General features: G+C 39.1%; 1 protein-coding gene across 2 annotated transcripts in view; it reads right to left on the bottom strand.

The window, feature by feature from the left end:
* Positions 1-291: 291 nt before the first annotated feature.
* The window catches only part of braf (B-Raf proto-oncogene, serine/threonine kinase), a 49282-nt gene continuing 23605 nt past the window's right edge, over positions 292-25968 (bottom strand). The window contains exons 7-20 of one of the 2 annotated variants that reach the window (XM_015352843.2): positions 24795-24914; positions 23584-23743; positions 21729-21768; positions 20190-20309; positions 18705-18841; positions 17955-18072; positions 17228-17312; positions 15011-15187; positions 13859-13905; positions 12979-13097; positions 11447-11578; positions 9841-9975; positions 9245-9398; positions 292-7881 (exon numbers count right to left, since the gene is read on the bottom strand). In XM_015352843.2, the coding sequence (XP_015208329.1) occupies positions 7859-7881; positions 9245-9398; positions 9841-9975; positions 11447-11578; positions 12979-13097; positions 13859-13905; positions 15011-15187; positions 17228-17312; positions 17955-18072; positions 18705-18841; positions 20190-20309; positions 21729-21768; positions 23584-23743; positions 24795-24914 (1567 nt within the window). In that variant the 3' untranslated portion in view covers positions 292-7858. The remainder of the gene's footprint in view (positions 7882-9244; positions 9399-9840; positions 9976-11446; positions 11579-12978; positions 13098-13858; positions 13906-15010; positions 15188-17227; positions 17313-17954; positions 18073-18704; positions 18842-20189; positions 20310-21728; positions 21769-23583; positions 23744-24794; positions 24915-25968) is intronic. The other variant, XM_006633493.3, reaches the window with a different exon arrangement.

Raw genomic sequence — 25968 nt, 5'->3', positions numbered from 1 at the left:
TATGAGAGATGATATGTGTTTGGTGTACTACTTTGTACGCAACATTGGCCTCAATGTTTGTTGTGTTCACAGTGAAAAAAATAAATCCAAACACTGAGAAATAAAAACGCATATACTGTATACAAGGTCATATTTAATAAATCCCCAGGTACTTGCGTGACCAAAATGAAAAGGGAACACACCATTTAAAAACAAAAGCAATAATCTTGTTAATGAACTCAGTAATAAATCAAGTCATAAATTTAAGGAACTGAACACATACGCAAAAGAAACAAATAATTCAGAGTTGGCAATGTTTCATGCACTTCTTTAATATATCAGTTTCTCATATTCACAACAAATACATTTACTTCTTTTTCCTTTAATATAATACAGTCTTTTAAATATTTTTACACAGAAATAAAGTTTCTCAGAATTTCATCTATCAAAACTTTTTTTAATTGTTTTTTTTGTTTTTAGTCTCCATGCCTTCTAGCAAACTGACAATATTTTCATTGTACAAATTTACAAGTGAAATGAACTTCCCAAAGGTGGGCAGAGGAGGGGTGGGGGAGGGGGGGGTGGTTGGAAAAGGTGCAGGCAATGTAGGGGAAGTTGGCAGAAATTTGTTTGTGGGGCAAGGAAGAGGGGTGCAGAGGAGGGTAAATTATAGCACTAAAAACCTCCAGGAAAAAAAAAAATCAAACGTTAACAATGGCCTTGCGGTACAAAGTGACTGTGACGTCCAAATTAAAAGTTTGTCCAAATGGAACACGCTTAAAAGATATACCTCTGTAACAACATTCTTCTTTTCAAAAATAAAAAAATATATATAAAATAAATACAGCAATCTTAAAACGTACACTCCCATTAATTCCTCATTTTGAATATGTTAGGTCCACAATGTTACACGGAACATCCTTGTTCCTATGAGGTACCAATATGTTCAAGACTACGTTACCTTGTTGCCGCTGCAGGTTGGCTTTGTGTTTAAAGAAAAAAAAACAGATGACCTTACATATGCGATACATACACCGCCTGCCGTGTTTTTGGGACACCAGCAAATATTACTGAAATCTCACAAAGACAGGAAAACGATACATGCGACTCTAAAAACAAAATTGGTATCTTCGCAAGAGGAGGTGGCTGGGTGTACTGAGAAGGACATCAGAAAGAGAGGACTGACTTGCTGTTTTAAAAAGACCAAGGCAAACAATTCCCTTACTGAAATAATCGGCTTACTTGATGTAAACTGGAACGAGGAGGAAGAGCTGCAGATCAAACACCCGAGTTCATGTAAAAAAAAATATTAGAAACGGGCACTGCAGTATAAGGATTGATCAGAAGCACAGTCAAAGGGAACGGTGTGTGCAAACTAAATTTCACCTCGAGAAGAGGCAATGTGGGCAAAGAAAACTTGGGGTAAGATTGTCTGAGGTTGCGCACTGCACTATATAGAGGTCTGCTGTTTAATAAAGCACAATATTGAAAGACTAAGGTGGTTTTGCTGGCACACAAGCAAAGGACAATCCTGAAAACAGAAGGGATACTTGTTATGGAGTATCACTGCCAATGTACCAATTCACAATTCCATTAGGAGGAAAAACTGGAGGTTTGTTAGTCAACAAGAATAGAAACAACTCACCAAACGGCAACAGGTTTTCAAACTGATACACTGGACTCCCCAGTTGGGTGACCCCAATTACATTAAATTTGCTATGTGATAAGCTTAGGAGGAAAGTGAAAAAGACTCCAACTAGCATCGATATGCTCTGGGAATTGATGGAAAATTAAAGCACAAAAACAGATGGCAAAACAGTTTAAAGTATGTGACAGAATGCCTCAAGTACTTCAGCTGTCACCACTAACAAGGAAAGCTATTTTGATGAAAACAGCAAATCGTCTCTTGTGCTGAATGTAATTCTCACCAAAAGATAAAACACTTAGCCATAAATCCATAGATTTTGTGTTGTATTTCAGCAGCATTTCCAAGTATCCCAATATTACTTTAATACAAACCACTTTGCATTTAGCAGTTAAGATTAATTTAAATTACAACACGTCTCCATGATTAAACCATAAATTTAGGGCAAGCTGTTGCGAAAATACTAAAAAGTTCATTTTTTTCTGCTTCCAAATGGATTTAGAAATATCCTTCAAAATAAGAAAAAAAAAATAAAACAGTTCTGAATGGGCCTTGAGGAATATTTTTAGTAATTTAATTTACAAAACAAATCTCAGGAATTCCATATAAATAATTGTGCACATTACAAAAAAATAAAAATCAGGGTGTGCATACAACTAAATGACTGACAACAGTAAACAGTATACAAATACCCTGAGGACCTGACTTGTATTAACCAGAACCATTTTTATGGTACAGTAAGAAACTGTAACTCTTTATACATAGTACATAGTATTTCAATTGGTAACATTATAAAGACAAATTTCAGCTTTCAATCCAAAAATCACCCCAGTGTTTCCTTTTTTTAAAGCTGATACTCATTATATAAGAAGGACGCTTTTAACAAAGACAAAGCCAAGGCAAAGACCAGCAGATTTTTCAGGATAAGGCTGAAAAATATAGGGACAAATGTATAGAGAAATTACAACAAAACAGGAAAGAACAGGCCAGCTTAATGGAGAATGTGGAACAGTTGTCAGGGACATCCTCTTCTTAATTAAGGGCAGATCTGTTTACTGTTTTTTTATGGTCTTCCACAAGGTTTCGTTCAATGAAAGCAAAAACCTTTTCAAGAATTCTAAATAACACAACTGAAGACCTGGCTGACATATTATGAACTTTACTGGCTTTGAAAGAAACAGTCTTGGTGTAAATGGTTTCATTATACACACGCAAGAGAGATCATATCCATTTCCAACCTGTCCCCAATCTGAAAGTTTCAGATGAATGCACATTGACCTTCACCATTGAATCTGCTTCTACTATCACAACAAACACTAGGTTCAGTTTTGTATACAAACAATATCTGCATCCACACAGTTCACCACTGGAATTTTCACAAAAAACAAAATGACAGACAGGCAACTGACCACAATCTATTGTGATACGCATACACAGAAATAACAAAAACAATATTGGGCACGTACTTGCTTCAGTCAAAAAATTCCTGACAGGGCTATTCTGGGTAATTCAGTCCTGCATGTAAAAATCAGGAAAAATCCATGCAAAGATCTTTCAGATGTTTTGAAAAATTGGGAACCGTCATAAATAATCATAACCGTTGGTGAAAATGACAGAGCAGCCAGGAGTGCAATATGGAGTACAGCAGATTTCTAAACCTGGCATCCCCCTGATGACCTCCCCAGGTTCACACACACAGCAAGAGACTCCATTGCATACCAAAAACAAGTGTTTGCCTCCTGGTAAGTGTTAAGTGGCCATAAACCTACTAATCCAAAACTCCTAATGCCTCCCAATCAGCAACTTGGCAATTTATCTAACAAGGTCGACACTGTAGCTACAGTAAAAATGCTGGAAAATAAAAAAAAGTGAATCATAAGTTCACTTTTTTTATAGAAGAACTTGCAGCTTCATCAATATATAATAAAGCACTGCTCTGAATCTGAAAATGTGTTCCATGAATCCATGTTCCAAAAATATGCCGCGCAAGTCCCTCTCTAAGATGATGTGATAAATCTGTCTTATAGCAACCTCAGAACTCAGGTTCATTCACTCTACTGCGTAACCTTAACCACAGGGCATTTAATGCTGTGATTGTGATATTGTACAAACACCTTCCATGCAAACTCTTCATCAACGGATGACTTCTCACACCCATCGAAATTTGTCCATTTTTAATGTAAAATACAGAGCGGATGCATTAATCTACATATCCTATACAACATAACTCTCTTTGCTGAATTCCAAAAATAGGGTTTGTACTATGTTTGAGGCACATAAGATCACCAGCTAACATACTAACTTTCAGATTCAACATGCATCTCATAGTGGGGAATGCAATTTCACGGTTTGCCACTACACAAAGCTCCTTGGTTACAGGATGTAATATATACGCTGCGCTTCAAAGGACAGCTCATCATTCCCATCATCAAAAAAACAAAAAATAAAGTGTTCACAAGAGGTGCAGCCAAGCACTTGATCATGCTCTACAGAGTGGATGGTACATGCACTGTGTCGAGCACTTCGGAAGGCTGGGGAACAAGCCACAAGCAATTAATGCTTTCTTCTAAAGATGTGCTTTTTACAGGTTGCTCGCTGAAAGCCAAAAAAACTGTACGATGCGCAACACTTAAGATACAATCTAAGCGTGGTCCCACAGAAGCACAAACGGCAGCAATTCATAGGCTAAAAAATAAAGAAACAAGAACTTTATAAAGTTTAGGGATCCACATTTGATCTCCTTGGTTCTAGTCTGTGCTGCAGGAAACACAAACAATCTGGAGATTTATGACACCAGACTGCAATAAGTTCTTATCAGTGAAAACAAGTGTGAAACCTGTATCCACATGCAGAAGGAAATTCATATTGAGGGATACTGGATAAATCCAGCCTTGAAAGCAAGAAAGACCTTTCACATGGTGTACTTCATATACTCCTATTTTATTATCTTCTATAAAGATAATAAGCATAAGTACCCTGTGAGAGACCCCTCCCATAAAGAACGATTATTGGCATGGTCTTAAAAAGACTAACCAAACCCTCTGAGAGCAGAAATAAGGTATAAAAGCAACAGGATGTAGAGTTATAAACTTCAATTGCCTGCCATGTCCCTGTAACACATAAAGTGTTCTCTGATATTTAAGTAACTGATGGGATGTACACCTCCCACAACAGGCTCGTTCAACTGCAAAAGATGCCTTCATTCACCTGGACACCCCTGAACATTGGGTGCACAAAACACTTGTGCCTTCATCTAACTTCTCCTCCAGAAATATATATATATCATTACATTCACAAGAAATGTGGCAGGAGATCCCACTCCAATGTTTCACCAAATAGAAAGATGCATTCACAAAAAATCTGCAATTGTATAAAGAATGCACCAATTTTCCTCAAGTAAAGTACAAATGTCTTACATTTTCCCAGTAGTTTAATCCCAGTGGTTTCATGTTCTTAACTATTAAGGTATATTAATCGTTTCGACGCACCTCAGCTGGGTTATTCTGTAGGTACTGTGAGACTGTCATGGACTGTACATTTTCTAAGACCGTTTTGTTAGTCTTTTCTCATGGCTGCCTGGAGTCTTGATAGACTTCTACTAGTGTTTAGAAAAGTAGGCTTTAGATGGCAATGGTTTTAAAACATTCCCTTTGTTTTGCTACACTGTAGAGGGATCAACCAGCATATGCAAGTCCCCTGCTTTCACCTCCCTGTAGTGAGCTGAACTAATGTGGGGTATCTCAGGTCACAATAAGATACACATTTCAGTTTAACCTTATGCTTAAATCTTACAAAATGCGGTTAACTCGGTATCTATTACCAATCCTCCTAGCTTCTTAATCTCTAAAAGTTCACATCCAATAAACACGTCCATCAGCCATCCATGAACAGATCTGAAATAAATTAGCCTTGGTTTGTGGAGTTTTTCTATTTCAAATGAAATGTGTTTTTATGTAACGAGGGCTCACACTGCCACCTACTGAAAGGGAAACAGCAGAACATTTGGGGCTTTGTAAGAAAAGAGGGACTGTGTTCGATAATATTTAGTAAAGCAAGGGACACCGGTGACTGGTGTAAACAAGCACTGAATCAAAGTGTAGCACCCAGTCAAGGGAAGTGTTCTTCGAGTTGTGATTCAAAACAATTTAAGTAGTCTTAAATTGTAGTCTCAGCCTGAATCGTTTTTGATTTGAGCTTTAACAGCACTTTTTATTATTTTTCTGCATCTGCTTGGACCAATTACCAATGAAAAGTGCAAATGAGCTAATGTCTCTGAAGTACTTTTTTCAGCACCTAAAGACAAAAAGAGTAAAAAACAGAGCAATAAAATTTTACATAAATAATTCTGACATTCCAGGCCTGCCTGTCCAAAAAAAAACACCGTAGCAAAAATATTTCTTAAATAATAGTTATAAGCTTTAAAATAATCTGTGGAATAAGAAGCCAACTGTGTATATGATTAAAAAACAAACCAGAGCTTTAATATATTTGAGATTCAGAACCTCCTAGCTCTGACATTGTTTTTAGTAGGTAACTTATTACTGTATGTGTTTTAAGCAAATATACTGCAGTGACCACACTTTTCCAACTTCAAACATATCGTTTTTCACTGTGATTTTTTTATATCACTTAGGTAAACAATTATTATATTTTCGTTAATCAGCACAGAGCTGATTTAGAAACCAAACTTCTTGTAGAATAAATTCAAAACAGTCATCAATAATACACACACATATACCACAAAAAGAACACTGTTCACAAGAAAAGAAAGCACACAAGAAATAAAGCATACATTAAATGAAATAATGCAGCTTCATGTGGAGTTATGGCACAGAGTGTTATGATGCCTTTAGACGTAAAACACAACCAATGAAACATTCCCTGCTTAATTCCTTCCGGCCTACAACATCTCAGTCAGATTTACTTCAGGAGAACACTTGGCCAACAGGAAAATGTTCTTTCATGTTACCTCCGAACACTACCGGCTGCAGTAAGTTGTCCTAAGAAGGCAATATGTATTTTTCTCATAATTCTGGAATTGAGGCTTGTTAGGTAGCCAAGGCATCCTATAAAGTCATTTCACTCCTTTAACCTGGTTTTTCTGGTTTAAAAGTGACACCTAAACCCTGGGATCACTAACTCTTCACATGTCCATCCATTTTCTGTCACTCTTTTCAATTACCCTGTTTTTACAGAAATTGGAGCAGAAAATGTGGACATATATTCCCAAGAACACTGTTATCCTCCACTACCCTCACTGTTTCAGCCAGGGTTCAAGGGTACAAGGGAATCCAGGAAATCTATGGGAGTGTAAGGTGTATTCAACATAAAAAGGTGTCCACGTGTGCTGGAAAGCCTGACAGATGAAGCAGAAATGGGTTCACCTCAACCACGTTTGTTAAATCTCTTAAGTAGCTTCTCAAGGGCATCATGGAGAAGCCCAGCAGGTTAAACTCGAGAGGAATGTACTAGGAATTCCCCGCTTCCCCCCCATCCCACCACCGACTCTCTCCAATAAAGTTTTCAACGACATCGGTTCCCTTCCGAGCACAAGACAAGCGAAAAACGCAAAACGCCAGCCCTTCCCCCTTAAGACCAGTCCCCACACGACAAAAACAAAAAAAGACAAAAAAAAAATCATTCAAGTCATCTTTAAGCAGGGCTGACCCTGTGTCCACCAGCGCCGCGCAGGGATTGGATGTGATGCAGGCCTGCCAGCCAATTCCAGCCAATCAGCAGCCGGCGCTGGCTACTCCATTTATCACCCTCCAGTGCCTCGTGACAAAGTGCAGATCCCGTTCTGTATCCCACCTCGCCCAGTCCCTGGGGAGGCCAAGGTGTGGCAGCTCCTCTGCCACAGCTGCACTCCATCCTTCCTTTCCGGTTTCCTCCTCCCTTCTTCCCTCCTTTCTGGTTTCAGGTTTTCCGAAGGGAGACCATCTGCGTGGATTTCTGTCTCCTATGGGGTTTCCACAACTTCTTTTACGTTGTTTGTGTTGTTTAGCGTCGTCATTTTTGCGTTATGTTACTTTAGCTTTTTTTTTAAATCGTTTCTATAGCTGTGATTTTTTCGTCAGAAGTTAAGATTGTTTGCTTTGCTAAGCACAGTTGTTGTTCTTCAGATTGAGAGGAAAAAAGCACATTCCTGTAACTAATTTTTAAATGGATGAACCCACTGTAGGAACACAAGACTTTTAAAAAGTGACAAGTGATGTACTGGTGGAATCTGATCTGCTACTTAAATGCTGTGAACTCTCCTGTTGAAGACAAAAAGCAAAAAAGAAATCTTAGATCTGAATTTCCAGAGACCTAATACACGGCATGCTTACAAGAGAAATGCTGTTTTGACATTTCTTCTTGAAGGATCAGTTTAAAAACAAATGCGAGTACTATCCTGGAATCCTTCCAGCTAAATTTGTTTTAAAAGACATAGTAAAACTTAACATGGCTGGATTGAAGATCAAACCAAGGCTCCTACAGATATCCAGTTCTGATACTTATTCATTTACTGCCACCCTGAGGACACCCTGTTTGGTAGGAATCCCTAAGAACAGAATGCAGAAGTAAAAACATAGGATGCTCCTGTTGACTCTATCTGCCCAATCCTATGTCCGCTTAGAATGTCACATGATACAAGTGGGATTTCCTATTAAGGTCCGAGGATTGCCTGGTTTCAATCAGAATCTGAGAATTTTATAACCTGTCCTGTTCTGCTATCTCTCAATAGGTACACCACTCATGAGTCAGAAATCACCTTTAATCTATGATAGTGAAACTCCTAGTCTGAAGGCATCACGTGAGCACAATGAGCTGAAAGGATTTCCCTTTTCAAATAACATGTTCCAACATTTTATTCCAAACGTTTACGCTGGAAATAATACATTCTTCTGCTAAAAATAATGTGTATTGAATGTGGACAGCACTTCTTACAGACTGCATCTCATTATTCAATATTAACAAAAATGCATCTTCCTCTGTGTTCTGTACTGCAGATTCAGGACCACTACATCACATTAAATCTGTCCCAAAGGACATTTACATAACCACCTTGGACAGCTTGCTCAGCCAAACCAGCTTACTGATACAGCATTCATTGCCAAGGCAAATATTACGAAAACAGTGCTACAAACAAAAGCACAGCTGGTCAAACCTGCGCCCACAAAATTGAAGAATCCTGAAGTGTGTTATTAGCTGGGGGAGCTGAAACAACTGCTTTGATTTTGTGCAAGAAAGAAGCTGGGCACATTCTTTCTTAAATTCTTGAGACTTCTACATACAAAATTACATTCAGACTGAGTATACAATTCTATACCTAATTAATCATGCACATTATGAGACTTAATCTGTATGATAACCTTGTAGACCATATAAACCGCTAATCATTGTAGATTAATCAAGTCTTAATAGTTACAATTGTTACAACAAAGCATTAATTATGGGATGGAGTTACACTTCACTGAATTTTTGTGGCAACAAAACCAAAGTGGCTTTCTCACAAATTTCACCTGTAAAGTGCTCTTTGCCTTTGTTGAAGATTTCACACAAGTTGAACACATCATTTTGGTATTCTACACGTTTTATGGACAGCACACTATCATGCTTATCATGTGGCAAACTCACCATAGCCCCCAGCCTGAATGGGCGTCTTAGGCGAGGCACAGGCATATAGGCTAAAGTCCTCAGTCTGGAAGCCAGCCCGGTTCAAGGAGGGCTCAGAGGCGCTGCGATGGATTTTGGGCAAGGAGCGAGCCAGGAGCTCTATAGAGGCTAGAATCTGTAAAGACATGACAGTATCCACAGATATAGCACTGCCCAATTCCAAACTGCTCTCATATTTAAACTGTCTGGTTGGACTGCAGTGTCATCTTAACTTGGTGTCTATAAATAACTTTGCTGGTTTATTTCGAAGAAAAAAAAATATTTTCCAATTTACTCTGGAAAGCAGGAAGGCCAAACAAAATGCGAGTTACGTTGTGATAGTTTTTTTTAAGTGAACTGAAAAGGGCAAAAAGTGAGGCAGCTTTTGAACTTTCTGAACTTGTCAAAAGATGCTTTTCTGTCGTCTTGAAACTTCTGTTTGAATTGGAAAAGGAACAAAAGCTACTGTCGAAAACATTAGGAAAAAATTAAGAGAACTAAGCAACATTTAGGAGTAAATAATTCATAAAGCAACTGCAAGCTAGCAGGAAACGAAGCCATATTTCTAAGTTTCTTACCTGTGGGAATAGAGGCCTCTCCTCTCTCTTCTTCTTTAAGCAGTCTGCCATCAGCCTCTTCATTGCCTTTGGACAATTACTACGTACCTTACTGAGGTCTGGTGACAAGTAGCCTCTCCCCACCATGAAAATAATCTGAAACAGAGGAGAGTCTTCAGTGCTCGACCTGTTCCACCAGAAGGAAAAGGGGTGATGTACTACACTGATAAACATCATCCACAAAAAACCTGCAGATTTTGAGATTGTCTTGTCTATAGAATTCAGCATTTCTTCCCCCTTCTGTTAATGTAGGAGCATGTCTAATCACATGTGATTGAGTGTAAAAGGATATTTAAAATTGTATACTTTATTTCATTATTGGCTTATCTCTGTCCTATATCTTTTAATCCAGCCTTACTTTAGTCAGGTCTTGATGAAGGAAGCACCCACAGCTTTTTTTTTCTGTTCTTGGTAACGCAGTGGTTCAAATACAGTACATTTGGTGCAAGGTTTGGGATTCAACAATGTTAACAACTTCATGTTATCTGAAGAACGTCTTGAGGTATGAAAAGAAATACGGCACTGCTACATAAAATTATTACGTTTAATAACAAGAGCTACAATTATTTTCATTTTGTATTTCTACCTGGACATTCAACTGGGTTAATAAAAGGACATATGTCATTCTTTTCACGAGTAAAGTCTATCATTCAAACAAGATATTATATATACATGATATGATGTTTTGGAAATCTGAGGTTAAAAGAGGGGGAAAAAAAAGTCATCTAAGGGTCACACTTGTTATGAAAGGTAGGGTCAAACTCATACGAGTCTGGGTCATGTCATTAGGCCCTCATGTCCAGGAATCTGGACATGAGTGGTTCAGCTTTGCCAAAGGTAGGTTGGGGATTGATTGCCTGGGCTTTTCATTGGTCCCAGCAAAACAGCCATTCTTGCGATTTCCGCTGGCGCTCCTGTATATCACTGCAGAGCTTGCGATGAGCCTAAAGATGAGCAGTGTGATGTGTGTGCAAGTCAGAGTCTATGCTTCCTCAGTCACCCTGAATAGGAGAAGGGGTTGTGTCTGCAACCCACGATGTACAGACACAACTGCCGACACCAAACCGAGTTACATGATAAAAATAAAACTCAGGTTTCTAAGCTTCCCAAAAAAAACATGGGATCTTAAATGGGGATTAAAATATACCAATTTTATTTAAGTTTTGTTTATCAATCGTGTTTTTGTTATAACCTCTCTGTTTGGAAAATGTGGTTTTTAAAAGTCTTGGCCCGTGTGTACAAACCCCACAACTGCACACAGGGGAGAATGAGGAAATGTGGACAGCTTACTCCGAGCCACCCACCTTTGAGCCACTCAAATTTAATCAGTTCACAGGCAACACAGCCTCATCCTGGAGAAGAGCCTGCAGCAGTCGGGAGACTGCACCCTTGGCCAACTAGCACCACCTTACCCTCAGTGCACCCAGCAAATGTCAGTCACTTAGTTACTGTCAGTCAGTAACACGACCCAGGCTTGAACCTCTGATCACAGAGCCCCTCGGTAGACTCTCCTTGTTCAAAACATTTAATGAGCACCCAACAATCTCTGTGAGCTGCTATGCCTCACCTGGTCTCTATTGTTGATATTGGAGTAGGGCAGCTGTCCCGTCATGAGCTCGTAAAGCACAATGCCAAAGGCATAAACATCGGACTGGAAACTGTATGGATTCTTGTCCTGCAGGCGGATCACTTCTGGTGCCTGGAAGCAAAGCATCCAAATAGAGGGCAGTTATTTGCACTCAGTCATGTTAAGGATTAGAAAACAGAACTACAAGGACCCTGAGAACATCCAACTGCTTACGATGGCACCGATTTCTATGAGAACTGTCACTTGCTACTAACATTAACCACTAACTAAACATAATAGCAGATGAAGTCAAGACTACTAATCCTTCATTTAAGTGGTCCCATTAAATCTGACAGGTTCTTGAAGGGCCCAGTGTTTTGGTTTCATGGGTGTGTGTCTTGGAAACAGCCGTCCAACATTATGATTTTGAAGGTTTTAGCATCTCAGTTCAGAATCTATTTTTACTCAATTTCAAATCCTGTGTTGCTGCTAAATTAGCGGTGTCCAGCTGTGCTGAAGTGTTCAAGTAAGGCACCACCAACAGATTACACCTAGAAAACTGTCAAACTGGCTCCAATGGAACGAAGAAAATTCAACTAGGGAACAAAAGACTCGCGTTAAGAACACCTTATGACCACACTGTCCTTGAGAGGCAGAACTATGTAATATCTGCTTGAAACAGCTTTGTTCATTCTTGCATGATTTTAAAAACTTCAACCTAACAAGTCCTTACAGAACACTCACAAAAGTTAAAGTTTATTTATTTTACTCGTTCATTACAGTTCATTCCTTTCGGTCCAGCTGTTTAGTGGCACACTCCTGGATATTTTCTAGGACAGAGTCCTTTTAATATTTTGATGTTGATGATTATCACAGACACATGCTGTGCTCAGCCCACAAAAGCCACAGTCAACAATCAAATTCGGAAAAAGAATAAAGCCTCTGGGTGAAGTGCATCTGGACTGAGTTTATTTCACACATTTAAGGGACAAACAAATCCTATAAATGCAATGGTGATGAGGACCTACTGATAAATTTGTTTTTTACCTGCATGGTTTGAAAACAAACCTGGCCATATGGGCGAGGTAGTTGGAACTCGTAAAGCACTGGCCAACTGGATCGTAAAGATCCTGTCCAATCTGGCGAACTACAGGATCAATGCCCTGCATGCACTTCAATAGCTCCAAGAAAGTATCAAATCCTTCCATGACTTCTCCCTGAGATGATCGCCTGAGGTACACTGTCGTATAACAAAATCAAAAGGCTGCTGTATTAGCTGCTGCGGCTAGCAGAGGAATCCTACTTCATTGGGCCCCTGAGCAAGACCCTTAACCCCAACTGCTCCGGGAGGGCTGGATTAATGGCTGACCCTTTGCTCTGACCCCAAGCTTCTCTCCCTGTTTGTGTGTCATGGAAAGCAAGGTCAGGGTATGTGAAAAAAACAAATTCTATTATCTTTGTATTATCTTATTGTATTGTATTATCTTATCTTATGAGGGATCCACACAGAGACAATACTTCACAGTACTCACCATCCAGAGGATTGACCCAGACAGCTGCTCGAACTGGTGTGAACCACTCCACCGTGACTTCACAGTAGCCAGCCCGAAATCACCAATCTTTACTGTCAGATCTTCATGGAGGAAAATGTCTGGAAAGAGGTCATTAAGGGCCTTTCTTTTCCAGTAAAGTTGAAATCACAACATCTTGAATATCAAAGAATATCAAGCAAAGATTTTGAAAATTTCACTCTACAGCTCTTCTTTAAGAATTAATCTTTTCTTTCTAGTGTAGTTTTGAGCACAGCTCAGTTCATTCCACTACACTTTCAGATACAGCTTAATATCCGCCATTTCTCTCCCTTTACTAATAACATTACACAGTAATGTAATAGTTTCAAAGAGAACTTTGCATAAAAGAAAGGGAGACCTTATGAAGTGCACCTTTCTCCTAAAAAAGGGGAAGTAAAGCGAGTAATACTACGCATTTGCAATTTCTCATTTAAATTAAGAGGAGATGGTGATCTCAAAGTCCGCTGTAAAATTACCTTACCGGATTATCTGTGATTATCTGTTTTGTTATGTTCCATGCATGTTTTCATTATAACTGTTTTGGTACAGCTGCACCATTCGCACTACAGATGGTGCTTTCACTTAAACCTCAACCACACGGGAGCAATTTAATTGGAGTGTTGAAGTGCTATGAACAATGGATTCATTATTCACATACACAAATTGGAATAAAGAAATAATAAATGCCTTATCAGAGGTACTGGCAAACTTTGGCCCTCTCTCCTTTCTCCCTATTATAAAAAACTTCTCTTGAGAATGGTGTGAAGAGCAACAAGGTTTTAAAGCAGAACAAAAACCACCAACCTACAGTTTCACTCAAACCACTTAAGGCAAAGGATACTGTTGCTCTTTAGGTCTCTATGAATAATGGACTTAGCGTGCAAATAGCTGGAAAAAAAAAGGCAAAACAACTTTCAGATCAAGCTCAGCCTGCAACTTAGGTTGCAACATTGTTACAACATACTAATGACACATCAAATTTGCGATTTGAGAAATAAAATGGTTAAATGCACCTTAAATATATATGAAAAGATCTACGGAAGAATGTGATTTGGAAATTCAACAGATTTATCTTTTCATTTATTATTACATAATATTTTTCTCATTCATTAGCCACTTATACATATTTAATATAGAATTATACAAAGCAAGAAAAAAGATAACTTCTTAAAATCAATTTAAATAATGAAAATCAATAACACTACACACTAGCTGACTGGGTGACAGGTAATCCCTATAGAGTTTCAGGTTGTATAAAAAACATCAAAGGAATTCTGTATTGTTGTCATGCTGCCATGGAATATAACTGGATGATAAAGAAATGGGACTAATTTTTGGCAATTTCTGTTTTCTCTCAGATTCATTCTTCCATCTGTCTGTTTTCTACACCACTTCATCCAATACCACGCCTTAGTCTAACCCCACAAGTAGCTTCATTCTTAAATACTATAATTCACAGAAAAAGCAAACTTTCAAAAATACTAACAGGACTCATAGGTGTACTGAGATTGCGTTTAAAAAGAAACAAAGGAGTATATGTGTATTTAATGCCTCGGTTTGTAATTCTTTAAGAATGCAATACTCATTTATGTACAATATTTGTGGTACAAAAAAAGAATTATAAATGCAAGATAATATTTTACTTAATAATTGTATTCAAATGACTTTTTCTTAGTGACAACAAACCACTAGCGCTCATCTGCCACTACCTGGGATAAAAAGTAAGAAAGACTTGAAAACATCCCATGATAAATACCACATAGCCTAGGACCAGCAAAGCAAAGACCACTCATGCATCTGCAAATGGGCCTTCAGTTTCATGCCACAAAGTGTAGATAAAAAAACAAACTAGCCTATGTTTCCATCTGAGAGTTTCTCTTTAAAAGGTCAGGCGAGTGTAATGAAATCTGAGTGACGTAAGAGAAAATCGGTCACACTGTGTGAGCCAGGAAGAACAGAGGAACAGGAACAGAAACCAAGCTCAGCTACTCACTCCATTCCTTGTGCCGTCTGCCGTGCAATGTCAATCAGTTTGATCATCTCAAACTTGGTCTCAATGATGTGCAGGTGGTGGTAGAGGCTGGAGCCCTCGCACCACTGCGTCACAATGGCAAGCTGAGGCTTGGTGGTGTAGCCCATGAAGAGCAGGATGTTCACGTGCCGTGTTTTTCTGTGGAGAGGAGTGAAGAAAAATAAGGGTGAAAAACTCTGGGAAGAAATAATTACAAAGCTTACAGCTCAGCTTCCTAGCCACTATCCTGGATACAGGTGCACCAGTGGAAAAGGGACTATAACTGCTCAACAGGTCGCCCCAGTCCCTGCTCTACTGCCAAGTTTCTCTAAGTGCTATAAGCTATATTAAAGAACTACAGGAATTCAAACTTAAGAAATATCTGTATCATTTTGAAGGGTATTTCTAAGGAAGGCTTTTATTAGAAAGCACTAATCATAATCCCCCACTTTTCAAACACAGATGAAAAAAGTCACACACACACTCAAACAAATGACAAACAGCCACGAAGGTCTCCCTGACAAATGCTTTAGAAGTGCTACCACATACACGGTGGCCTCTAGATTTACTGTATTCATGTCTCCAGTGAACTGGGAACAAAAAAAGTTCACATGAAGATAACACAATATGATATGAAATACATGATGTTACTTGATGAAAATCGAAAAACTGATTACTGAAACCATAAGAGAACACAGTCATATTTCATATAAATAAAAGTTTCAGAAAACTTGAGTCACAAGTTTTTGCTCCACAGAAGCCTCTGGAAATATATAACGGCTTCTGTAGGATTCATGTTTCTAAAAATAGGAGATATATAGAAGACATTCAGTAGCAGCATGCATCATTCATGGCTAAGGTCAGAGAGCTCTCTGGATAGCAGGCAAATGGTCAACCTCCACAAGTTGGAGGATGGTTATAAAAGAATCCATAAAAAGCTACATTTAGCACTGTCCAGTGCTGTTTCCAACTATGAAGTACTGCAGGGTGGGATATCATATTTTGGAGCTGTTTGGTGTCTATGGATCTAGAAGCATTTGTGAAGATAGATGAAAATTAAGAACGCCTAACATGTAACAGCAACATTTTGGCCAAGTACCCAGTCACTCTGCCAAGAAGCTTAAGCTAGAGTGAAACTGGCCATCCCAGCAAGAAAACGATTCAAAGCATACATAAAAAGCGTAAGTGACAAAAAAATATGACTACACATAAAATAAATGGGCTCAGTCTCAATCTCCAGACCTCAATTCAATTGAATATTTGTAGCTTGAACTTAACAAGTCGGTTCACAAATTTAAACCAAAGGGTCTGAATGACCAAGTGCAATTCTGCCTGGAGGAATGATCAAAACGATTATCCCTCCAAGTGCTAGAACATTAGCACACCGAGGGGAGTGTCATATAAGTGTAATACCTGCAGGAAGATGATTTACAGAATGTTAACCACAGCGGCATCAACAGAACGTGACCCTCGTGTCTTCTGGAATTATTTGTGACAGATATGATTTTGCTCTGTGTCCAGGTATTAAGATGACAGTATAACACTGTGACGGGGAGTCAGCTATTTCTTACCTGGAAGACCACAGCTGCTGCGAGTTACTGCCTTGGCAAGCAGCAGCTGCAATTATCTCTAAAATGATAGTGGTCTCTTCAGTAGGTGCGTGGAAGTTAAACTGGATGGAAGGTACACCCCGTTACTTTGTGGAAGACAGAAACTTTAGCCTTGGTAGCCCCAAGTACTTTGATGGTTTCAAGACGGAAGGTTTTTTTTTAAAGAAACAATTGAGCCACAGAACCAACAAGCTTTTTTTCTAATTTTCCGCGTTAAGAAAAAATCTCCACTGTGCCAGTTTCCTTTGAAATTGCACTCTCACCACCATTTTGCATTCCTACCTCTAACAAACAACTTTTAGATTTTTTTTTAAGTAAGACAGATCATCCAATCTTCAGAAAAATGAAATCTTTAAATCCTTCTATTATGTGTGTTTTGTTTTGTGTTCTTATTTCACCAAGGGTATCAGAAAATCCAGAGTGTACTGTACATTGCATTTTCCCCAATCTGGTGAATAAAGTCCTCTGTACCTTCTAAAATTAACAAGAAAGAATAACTTTTTAACCTGCACTCTGCCCTTCAGACAGTGTGATCATCTGTACAGCACATAACATTTAAGGAAAGTCCTCAGGTAGTTATGCCCTTTACCTCAGAACTCCCACTTCATTCTTGAAAGCCTGCAACTGCTGAGGAGTGGGAGCAGTCACATTCAACATCTTCACAGCCACATCCCCTGCAGAGACAACAGAAAACTGTGTTTCGATACTCGAAGCACTTGAAATACTGTAGAGGCTACAACAGACATGGAAAAACAACCTCAACCACAGGAGTCTCCAGTGGAATCTCTGTTTCCTTTATTCAGTTCATCACCGTTTTATTCAGACAATCCCATTAAACTTACACTCCAAACTGAGTTATCTACAGATTAAAAACAAGTGAACTGTTAATTGCTCAGCACATTAAGATCAGCTCACTTCAAATCACAACAACAGATGACTGTAAATGTATGTGCATTACAAGTATAGCCACTAGCCACAGTAACCATGTTTGGTGACTTCATCACTTGTTAAATCAGGAACATTAACATTCCTGATTTAACCTCCTTGTCCTCTCTGTGGAACTCCATAGTGAAGAATATAGGGTCAGCACTGACAATGTAAAGTATGGAGGGATTCCTTCAGTCCTGGAGTCGCTTCCATTACTGAAGAACTGTTGAGATCCCCGCTTCTTGCACACTCAGCAAACAGATCTCTGGCAACCAAACACTCAACAGTAGAGCAGGCAGAAGATATACCACTAGGAATATCTCAAATATGCAAGTGCAGATGCCCCCCTAGATCTAATTGGAGTCTTTCCATACACCCCAGTTCCTTACCGTGCCACTTTCCCTTATAGACAGTTCCAAAAGAGCCGGAGCCTATCCGCTGACCCAGAGTGATCTGCCCCTCGGGGATCTCCCAGTCATCACTGGAGTCCCGTCGACCCAGGGTTTTCTGACGAGGCAAAAAGCTTTATGAGAATGCTTTGCAGTTTCCACTGACCCTTATACAAGAACAAATGGGTAAACTTATATTTCTTATTGGTAGGTTCGGTGTCAACAACCTATAACAACTTATTAATATCTGGTATGTGCCTTCAACAGTAACTATGTATAGCTCTCTTTGTTAGAACACGCACATTTATCATTTTTAAGGGGTACTTTAAAAATCTATTCATTTTACAACTTTCCTAAACACATTACAAAACTAAACATGTAGCCTTACTCAACATGCTGTGATTGCTACACCAGCGATCTGATAACCACCTTAAACTCGAGTGTCCTTTTCATACCGTGGTCTGTAGTGCTTTTTAAAGACTCAGGGCACGTGTCTTTACCTAACACGCACTTGAGAGATGCACAAACAGGACTTAAAGGGTGTGATATGGGCAAGCATACATTACATTTTACAGACAGGCTTTTCGGGCGATGCACTGAACCGAAGGCAAGCCATAGGGAGTGGGCAAGCAGAGGTACTTCACTCAATCTATGGAGGAATCACTCCTCTAATTTAAGGGTATTTCGCTGTATTTTTTCTTATACAGCATTAAAACATTCCCCAACTCCGCACGGAGGGCCTTTGCTCACCATTTTATTGCGATCTTCAGAAGACGAGGAGGACTTGCGCTCCCTCTGCTGACCGGGCGATTTCTGTGGCGCTTTCACATTCGTCAAAGAGCCTGGGAGAGAGGCCGGGGGAGTGGCCGAGAGTCCCGTGGTGGACCCTATGGTGGTTGAGAAACAAAAACAGAAAAGATGACGGGAAACAGGTGGCCCAGATACGGCAGGTGAGCAGAGGCGATCTGTGTCAGGTCTGCTCTCATGACACGGAGGCACAGAGCTACACGCAGGCATGCAGTGTGACAGGGCAGGGCAAGTGGCTCCGAGGTGGCGTGGGCGAGGAAAACAGCAGTGTTGTCTCTCTTTCTGTGGAGAGCGGGTCACCCTCACACATGCACACAGCTCCAGAGTATTGGGTCAGGTGAAAAGTCCACCAGGGCTACGCAAGCAAGGAGACAGATGCTACTCATCTTGTCGGAGTACAAAGAACGCAAAGAGAAAAGATCTACCTTGGGAAAAGCTGACACCCCGCAACTGTTCGCAACGTTTTTCTCTGGTCCTCTAATCTATTAGCAGAGTAACACTGGATTCAATTTTTAAGACCTAAATCTCTTTTCAAAATCAGACTTATTACAACGTGATTTTCTTTTTCAAATTAGTTTTCCTGTAATGTCCAGTCCCTAGGTCAGTGAACAAAAGAAGAAATAACAGGTATCTGTTATGTCCCTAGGTCACTGTAGATTAAGTGCAATGTCCTCCTTTTTTGTTGCCAGGATACATATTGCAGTAAAGCAGCTCCAAACGTTAAATCCAACATGACTGTCATAATCACAAGAGATACTAAAACCAGCCAAATTTCAGAACTCGAGTTTCTAATTTTGTCTTCGAAATCTTCCTCTTCAATCCTATTCACCACCAAAAATAGTGAGAGGAGAATATGCACAGACGATGTTTTTAAACTTCAAACAGCAATCTGTAATAAACTGAACTGTTTACTGAAAAAAGCCTACGGAAAAACAAAACTATTATCTAAGACAAGGCAAAGGCAAAACAAACACCGCAAATCACACTACCCGAGCACAAAAAACCCCACAATCTATTATATTTCTCAGAAAAAACTAGCTTCACAACACGAATCGCTGCACATCCACAACTATAAATATGTATTGCTTAAAAAAATTGATGTGGCACTAAGCAAAATACTGTAAGTGCCACGGTTTAACAGTAAAAGAATTGCCAAAATTATTCATTATTTTCAATCTGCCACTTCACTGCCATTCACCAACATTCTGTTCAAGTTTCCTGTCCTGTCGTGAAACCACGGGCAATCCAAGGGAGCCATATCCAGTTTCTATCCGGCAAACACGCACCTTACTCTGCTTGTGCTTTTCAAGCAAAAGGGCCTGCTGCCTTGAGGTCCTCTAAAACAGCGTGAATGTGAGAGATACGTAGCAGGTGTGCGAGTGAGGGCGAAACACAGGAAGAGAGCATGTGACACAAAGGCCTAGCTACCTCGAAACACAGGACCAGGCTCAAAATCAAACACAATGTCATTGGGGTAGGAGTATAGGAGGGGGCTTGAGGTCCGGGTTCGATACTTCCTCAAGCAGCGAGCTGGTTGGGTCAATGGGGCTGCAGGGAGAGAGACAGACACAGATCACATGCCAGGAACCCCGACACCAAGCCCCAGGCCAGTCAGTGGAGAACCAAAGGGGAGGGGAGGTATGAAAGCCCACGCTGTGTTACAGGACTGCGTAACCTTGCAATATTTGCAAAGTTGCACAATCCGTGCTGCTAACCACTGCCCAACAAGCCTGGGGGTGTAAACAGACTTTTAAAATGAAGTGTGCCGAAACAACGAGACTCACCCAGCCCATTTGACAAAGAAGAGTGAAGTGCACTTCCTCTTACTCTGCTAGTGATTATGTCATGCAGCACAAAGAAAACTGAACAGACAGTCCACAAGAGCACGTAACCAAAACCCTTACACTGTTCGTTTTTCAGTTATTAAGGGGGAAAAAAGGGGAATTGTATCAGAAAGAAAAATCAATTTACGGTTAAGGACCCTGAAGCTAGCGAAGGGCTGTTGCAGCACATTTGTAGATGAAAAAAAATCACTCTGAACTGTGCTCCACATTTCAAAGAAAATGGGAATACCTCTAAAACAAATTTGGTGCTACTATTTAATATTCCTTTTTGCACGACAGAATTTAATACACTAAAAGGCTGATACTTCTTACAATGAGTAGCTCTTTCCTTTTTCAGGCTTTGATTCATTGTTAAACTCATTGTTAAACTACTATATTTAAACACTAATAACTTTAAACCATCAAATATTCCCTCAAGTAATGTTTCTGTATTAAAGTCTGTATTTCTGTTAACTATATGATGTCTTGTCCCGTTATTTAAATTTTTATCAGCCTGAAAGCACTTATCCTGATAGGAAAGTAATTCATGTATGAAAAAATAAACTTGTGTTCTTCTCTAAATTTCCTTTTGACTCACATCAAAGGGATTTTATGCTAAAGTGGTCAATATTGTAGTTTGACAGGCAGCTGTATTTGAAAAGAAAAGCTAAAAGAATGTGTTAAAATGTAGAGAAGCTGCTTTAAAACAAAATAAACCAACTTAAATCTGATAACCAGAAGAATTAAGGTAGAGTTAAGATGGAGATCCAGATGCACCTTTACCATTTTAAAAAATGGTTTAGAGAAAATGTTTTTTTTAAGCAAAACTTACAGTGGCAAAAGATATCTACACCATAAACAGGGTTAAGCAATGGTGGGGAATTTATATTTCTGGATTAATTTGGAAATACTGAATGGTTGGTTAGTTGAAGGAAGCCAAAATGATAAAATATGACCTTATCACACCTGCGTAACATTTGAATACAAAGGTCACAGCGAAACTTAAAACTTTTGAAATGAATCTTGGTGTCAAGGAAGGGGGACATTAGTAAGCCAAAAAATGTAAAACACGGTACAAATAGAAAAACACTTAAAACTGAGCAGCTGTGTAAGAGGGTTTCTAAAATTCACAAGGGCTTCTTACCTCCATCTGATCTCTGTAAGCCTTGATCTCTAATTAACTCCTAGATGAAGAAGAAGAGAACATAAAGTTTATACAAGAATGAAAAAAATATATATTCTTTGAATTTACTTCTTTCCTTTCTATAAACGTGAAAGCATTTCCTTTAAGTATCTTATTCACAGTTAAAACACCTAAAACCATGATGAAGAAACTCTCATTACTGGGATAACCTACACTTTTTGATGAAGAACTCCTTGGAAACATATCAGAAACTGTACAAGCACTAATTAGCATGTCAAGATTTTTAGATCTCTAAAGAGAGTGCTTAACTAGTGTACCTCACTATAATGACAATTTTACGTAAGCTGCAGGTGTTAATAAAAATATTTAGATACCACAGTCTTTCCGGCAACATGCACGTTTTTCTAGATGTCATTACATTAAATGAAATATTGTCTCTTACTGTGGATATAAAGGAACACTGCCATAAACAGTTATGCAAAGTCAACATTTGGTCTTCTAGCAAATGTGTTGTAGCAATAAGACTATGATTAGGTTTTGGATTAAACGATAATAATAATCCTTCTGTTGCCTTAAACTGATTATACCCAGGAACTGCTTAAAGCTTCCAGGTCAGCAGTGTTACGGAGATGGACTCTATATAAGATGTCTAGACTTTCCAACGCCAAACCAGAACGCAATAAACTGGGCTTATCTTGACACCTCCAGTGACAGTGCAAGTGTCCAAATTGATGCCTCTTAATCCACAGCTCCAGGAACTAAGCACACCTGGACTCTGATACCACCTGGAAGTCTCCTGTTATAAATGCACTGACGGGGCCAGAGTGGTCTTCCCATGAGGAGCACACACATGGGGAGACCACCGCACCTGATGAGGTCATGACCAATCTCCAGCTGTGCCGATTGCTGCCCGATCAATTTGCATAGATCTTGAGGACCCCGACGACTTGACATCGAACTGATCGCTTGACAAGCAGAAAATGTCAAATGCAGGCAAGCTGACCTAAATCCCCCCCCCCCATCTTAGTCTTAAATCATTTTAGTCTTGCAGCCAACCAATTCCTAAGTCCTGAGACTGCATGCGTGTGATGGCTACAATACTCTGCCACAAATTCTTGAGAGGAACCCAGCACAGAAGACACCAATCTTTTATATTATTAATGAAATTCTTAATACAGACCATAGGACGGATATAATACAAACTACTATAGATGTCAGTAACAGTATTTTGAATCTCTCAATTGTCCTTGAGTGATTTTAAGAGTCAGTAGAAGGTTATTTTTGGGACAGAAAAAAGGTTTAATAATAGTATAAACCTTTCTTAGTGATATAGATGACAGACACGTTTTACATGACGTGAAAATACGCTAATACAATAAAATGGTGTAATGTTCCATTCCTATCTCAAATTGTACGCTTCTCAGTGAATGTATTTATGCGTACTCAGTACTTAGACAGCCCACATTTTTGTCGGGCATTGATATCCTTTTAACCCACAGGCATAACACACCTGCATGCCATAAAAAAAATCTCTGTACTTCTCAGAAGCAGGGCTACCATGGGGTTATCAGCGCTGCTATCTGTAAAACCACTATTGTGTTAAACGAAGCACAGAAATACAAAGTGTGTAGAAATGGCCTTCTTTCTCTTATAACGTCTCTTCTGTCCTTATCATACTAACGTCATTTCCATTTCAGACTTCACTTTAATTTGCAACCTTCCCTCAAATAATCCCAGCTAATATGTTTTGAGGCCTTAAAATGTAGATATAATTCCACAGATGACTACATGATAGCAGTAGAGTCAATTCAGGTTGCCCTCCTTCCTCCATTCCTGACAAGAAAGACTGACTCACATCAATGTTAACAGGTTCGATGGTGTTAATGTGGACATTGGGAGCAGAAGATGACCGGTCTCTCTGGCCAAACTGGTTCCGATGGTCTTCGTCTCCTGGACGGAAAGTCTGAGGAATGGGGATGGATTTTGAAGGGGAGGCAGCAGGGTGGCAGAGAGACCTTGCACAGGGAAAACAAAAAGTTAAGTTTAGCAACAGAGACTCACCTTTCGGCTTAGAAAAAAATCTTCAGATCCAAGCAATCATATTTTTACATGTATTCAAAAATAGAAAACTTCTGTGTTCAGAAATCAGAACAGATAATTATTTTAGTAATACAATGTTAGTGGTAGGTATACGCTTCATAATGCACTTATTATTTCACCTATAAACAACAGCTTTGATAAAGGAAAAAGGCTCAATTCAGTTAAATATGTGGAATTACTTTTTTTAAACACGGCAGTAACAAAATGCATACAATTCAAAAAGCAAATAACCTAATAAAAATAGCAGTAACACCGTGGTCTCTTATCTTTAACTACAGCAGATGCATGATACACTTAAAAATCCAGATAAAGGCAAAACTAACATCACTTTACAGATGAATAGTTATTGTTAACACAACTGCAAAAAGATAAAATAAGGAAGGAGTTTACCATCCTTGATGTGCTTACTGAAGTCTTACAAAGGCACTTGCTGAACACTTATGTTCACATACACACATACATTTCATTCTTTCTGATTCACGTAGTCTTATAACAGTTACAAGAGGCCTGAAGCACTATAATAATAAAGCATGTCTTTGGACACATTTGCGTTAATAGGCTATTGGAAAAATGCAACTGTAGGCATCCAACCTGTATCATTAAAAGGACAGTTAAAAAACAGAATACTTTAATACGAAAATAAAATCATCGTTAATCTTTCAGTTAAATCTCACCCGACATACTGCATTCATAATCTTAGAATATTGCTATGCATCAAATCACAACGGTTATGGGCAAATGCAAATAAACTAACATCTCGGACGGAAACCCAAACTGAAAAATCTCGGCACGAATGTTTACATGTACACCTTGAAACACATGCTGTCACGCCATCAGCTTCTCTTTCCGAGATGGAAGCAAAGCTGTTATCAGGGGCAGTGTAGGCACGGGGGTTTCACCAGTGAGCAGTGAGTACTGGGACACTCCGGCAAGGAGCATGATTGTGCGCAGGTTTCTTTGTCTTACCCGCTGGATTCTGAAGGAGGGAGGGACGGACCGACTTCAGACACTGGTGTGGTTCCTTCTGAGGACACCTCTTCCTGGGTGATCGGGTGGTGTTCGAAAAACTTGGACACAAGCAGTAGGCTGCGCAGGGAAAAAGGCACAGGTAGCTTTAGGTCTAAGAGGTTAATATGCCTTTTTTAGTTTTACTATTGTGTTGCTCTTTAAAACAGCTTTCATTATGTATTGGACAAATTTCAGCAAACTCAGGAAAGTACTGGTTGTGCAGCCGGCATTTCACCACAGAAACGTTCCAACATGATATGCATGCAGAGTAAACAATTAGTATTTGTCAGCAAAATTGTGTTAAAATCAAAAGCAATATTTCTATTGGATTAAAAGAAATGTATTCACAAGCTTGCTTGCTTACAATGTAATAGGGCCACTTCACCTCTCCGGACGTTTTGTTGCCTTGTTCTAAATCATAGCCAATGATGGCAACATGGCACTGCACATACCTGGAAATTTAGCCCATTTTGTGATGTAAATCACATTACACATTAGTATGTACATTTTACTTTCATTATGGTCTGAAATGCACTCATCGATGCCGATTAACAGGAGTTTGAGAAAACAGAATTGTTTTCCATGCATTACATTTTTGAGCCTAGGATAATCTAAACTATGTTTCAGTTACATTACAAAATAAAATATAAAAATCCTATCAGGTTTTCAAAGGTTCTAGGGCATATCTAACTCAAAATATAGTTTTTTAGAGATCTGACATAAACCTTACATAGTATATGGAACTATTTGGGCAAAATTACCATATATCATGCTACACTTTTTTTGAAAACTCTTATGTGAACAGATTATTTCTTTAGGAAATACTGCACAAAAAAAAGAAACATCAAGCAACTGCTACGAGTAAAAACTACGCCACCATGTCACCACATCACATTGTGCATTTGCAAATTACATATTTCCAATGCACACTTATAAAAAAGGAACTACCAGCAGCTTTGTTTGCTCTGCAGAAATTTAAATTGATAAGAATTGTGACTTAATTCAGGCACACCATTTCTGTGTAAGTGAGATGTTAGTTTTAAGTGTCCTTCCCCTATAAAAGTAAATGTGATGTCTTAGCTACTTTCTTATTGGCAAGCGATGCATAGTCAATGCTTCTGTGGTTTCGGTG

Source organism: Lepisosteus oculatus, chromosome 7 (assembly GCF_040954835.1).
Source record: "Lepisosteus oculatus isolate fLepOcu1 chromosome 7, fLepOcu1.hap2, whole genome shotgun sequence".
In the NCBI taxonomy this organism is placed as follows: Eukaryota; Metazoa; Chordata; class Actinopteri; order Semionotiformes; family Lepisosteidae; genus Lepisosteus; species Lepisosteus oculatus.
This window is presented reverse-complemented; position numbering and strand designations above follow the sequence as displayed.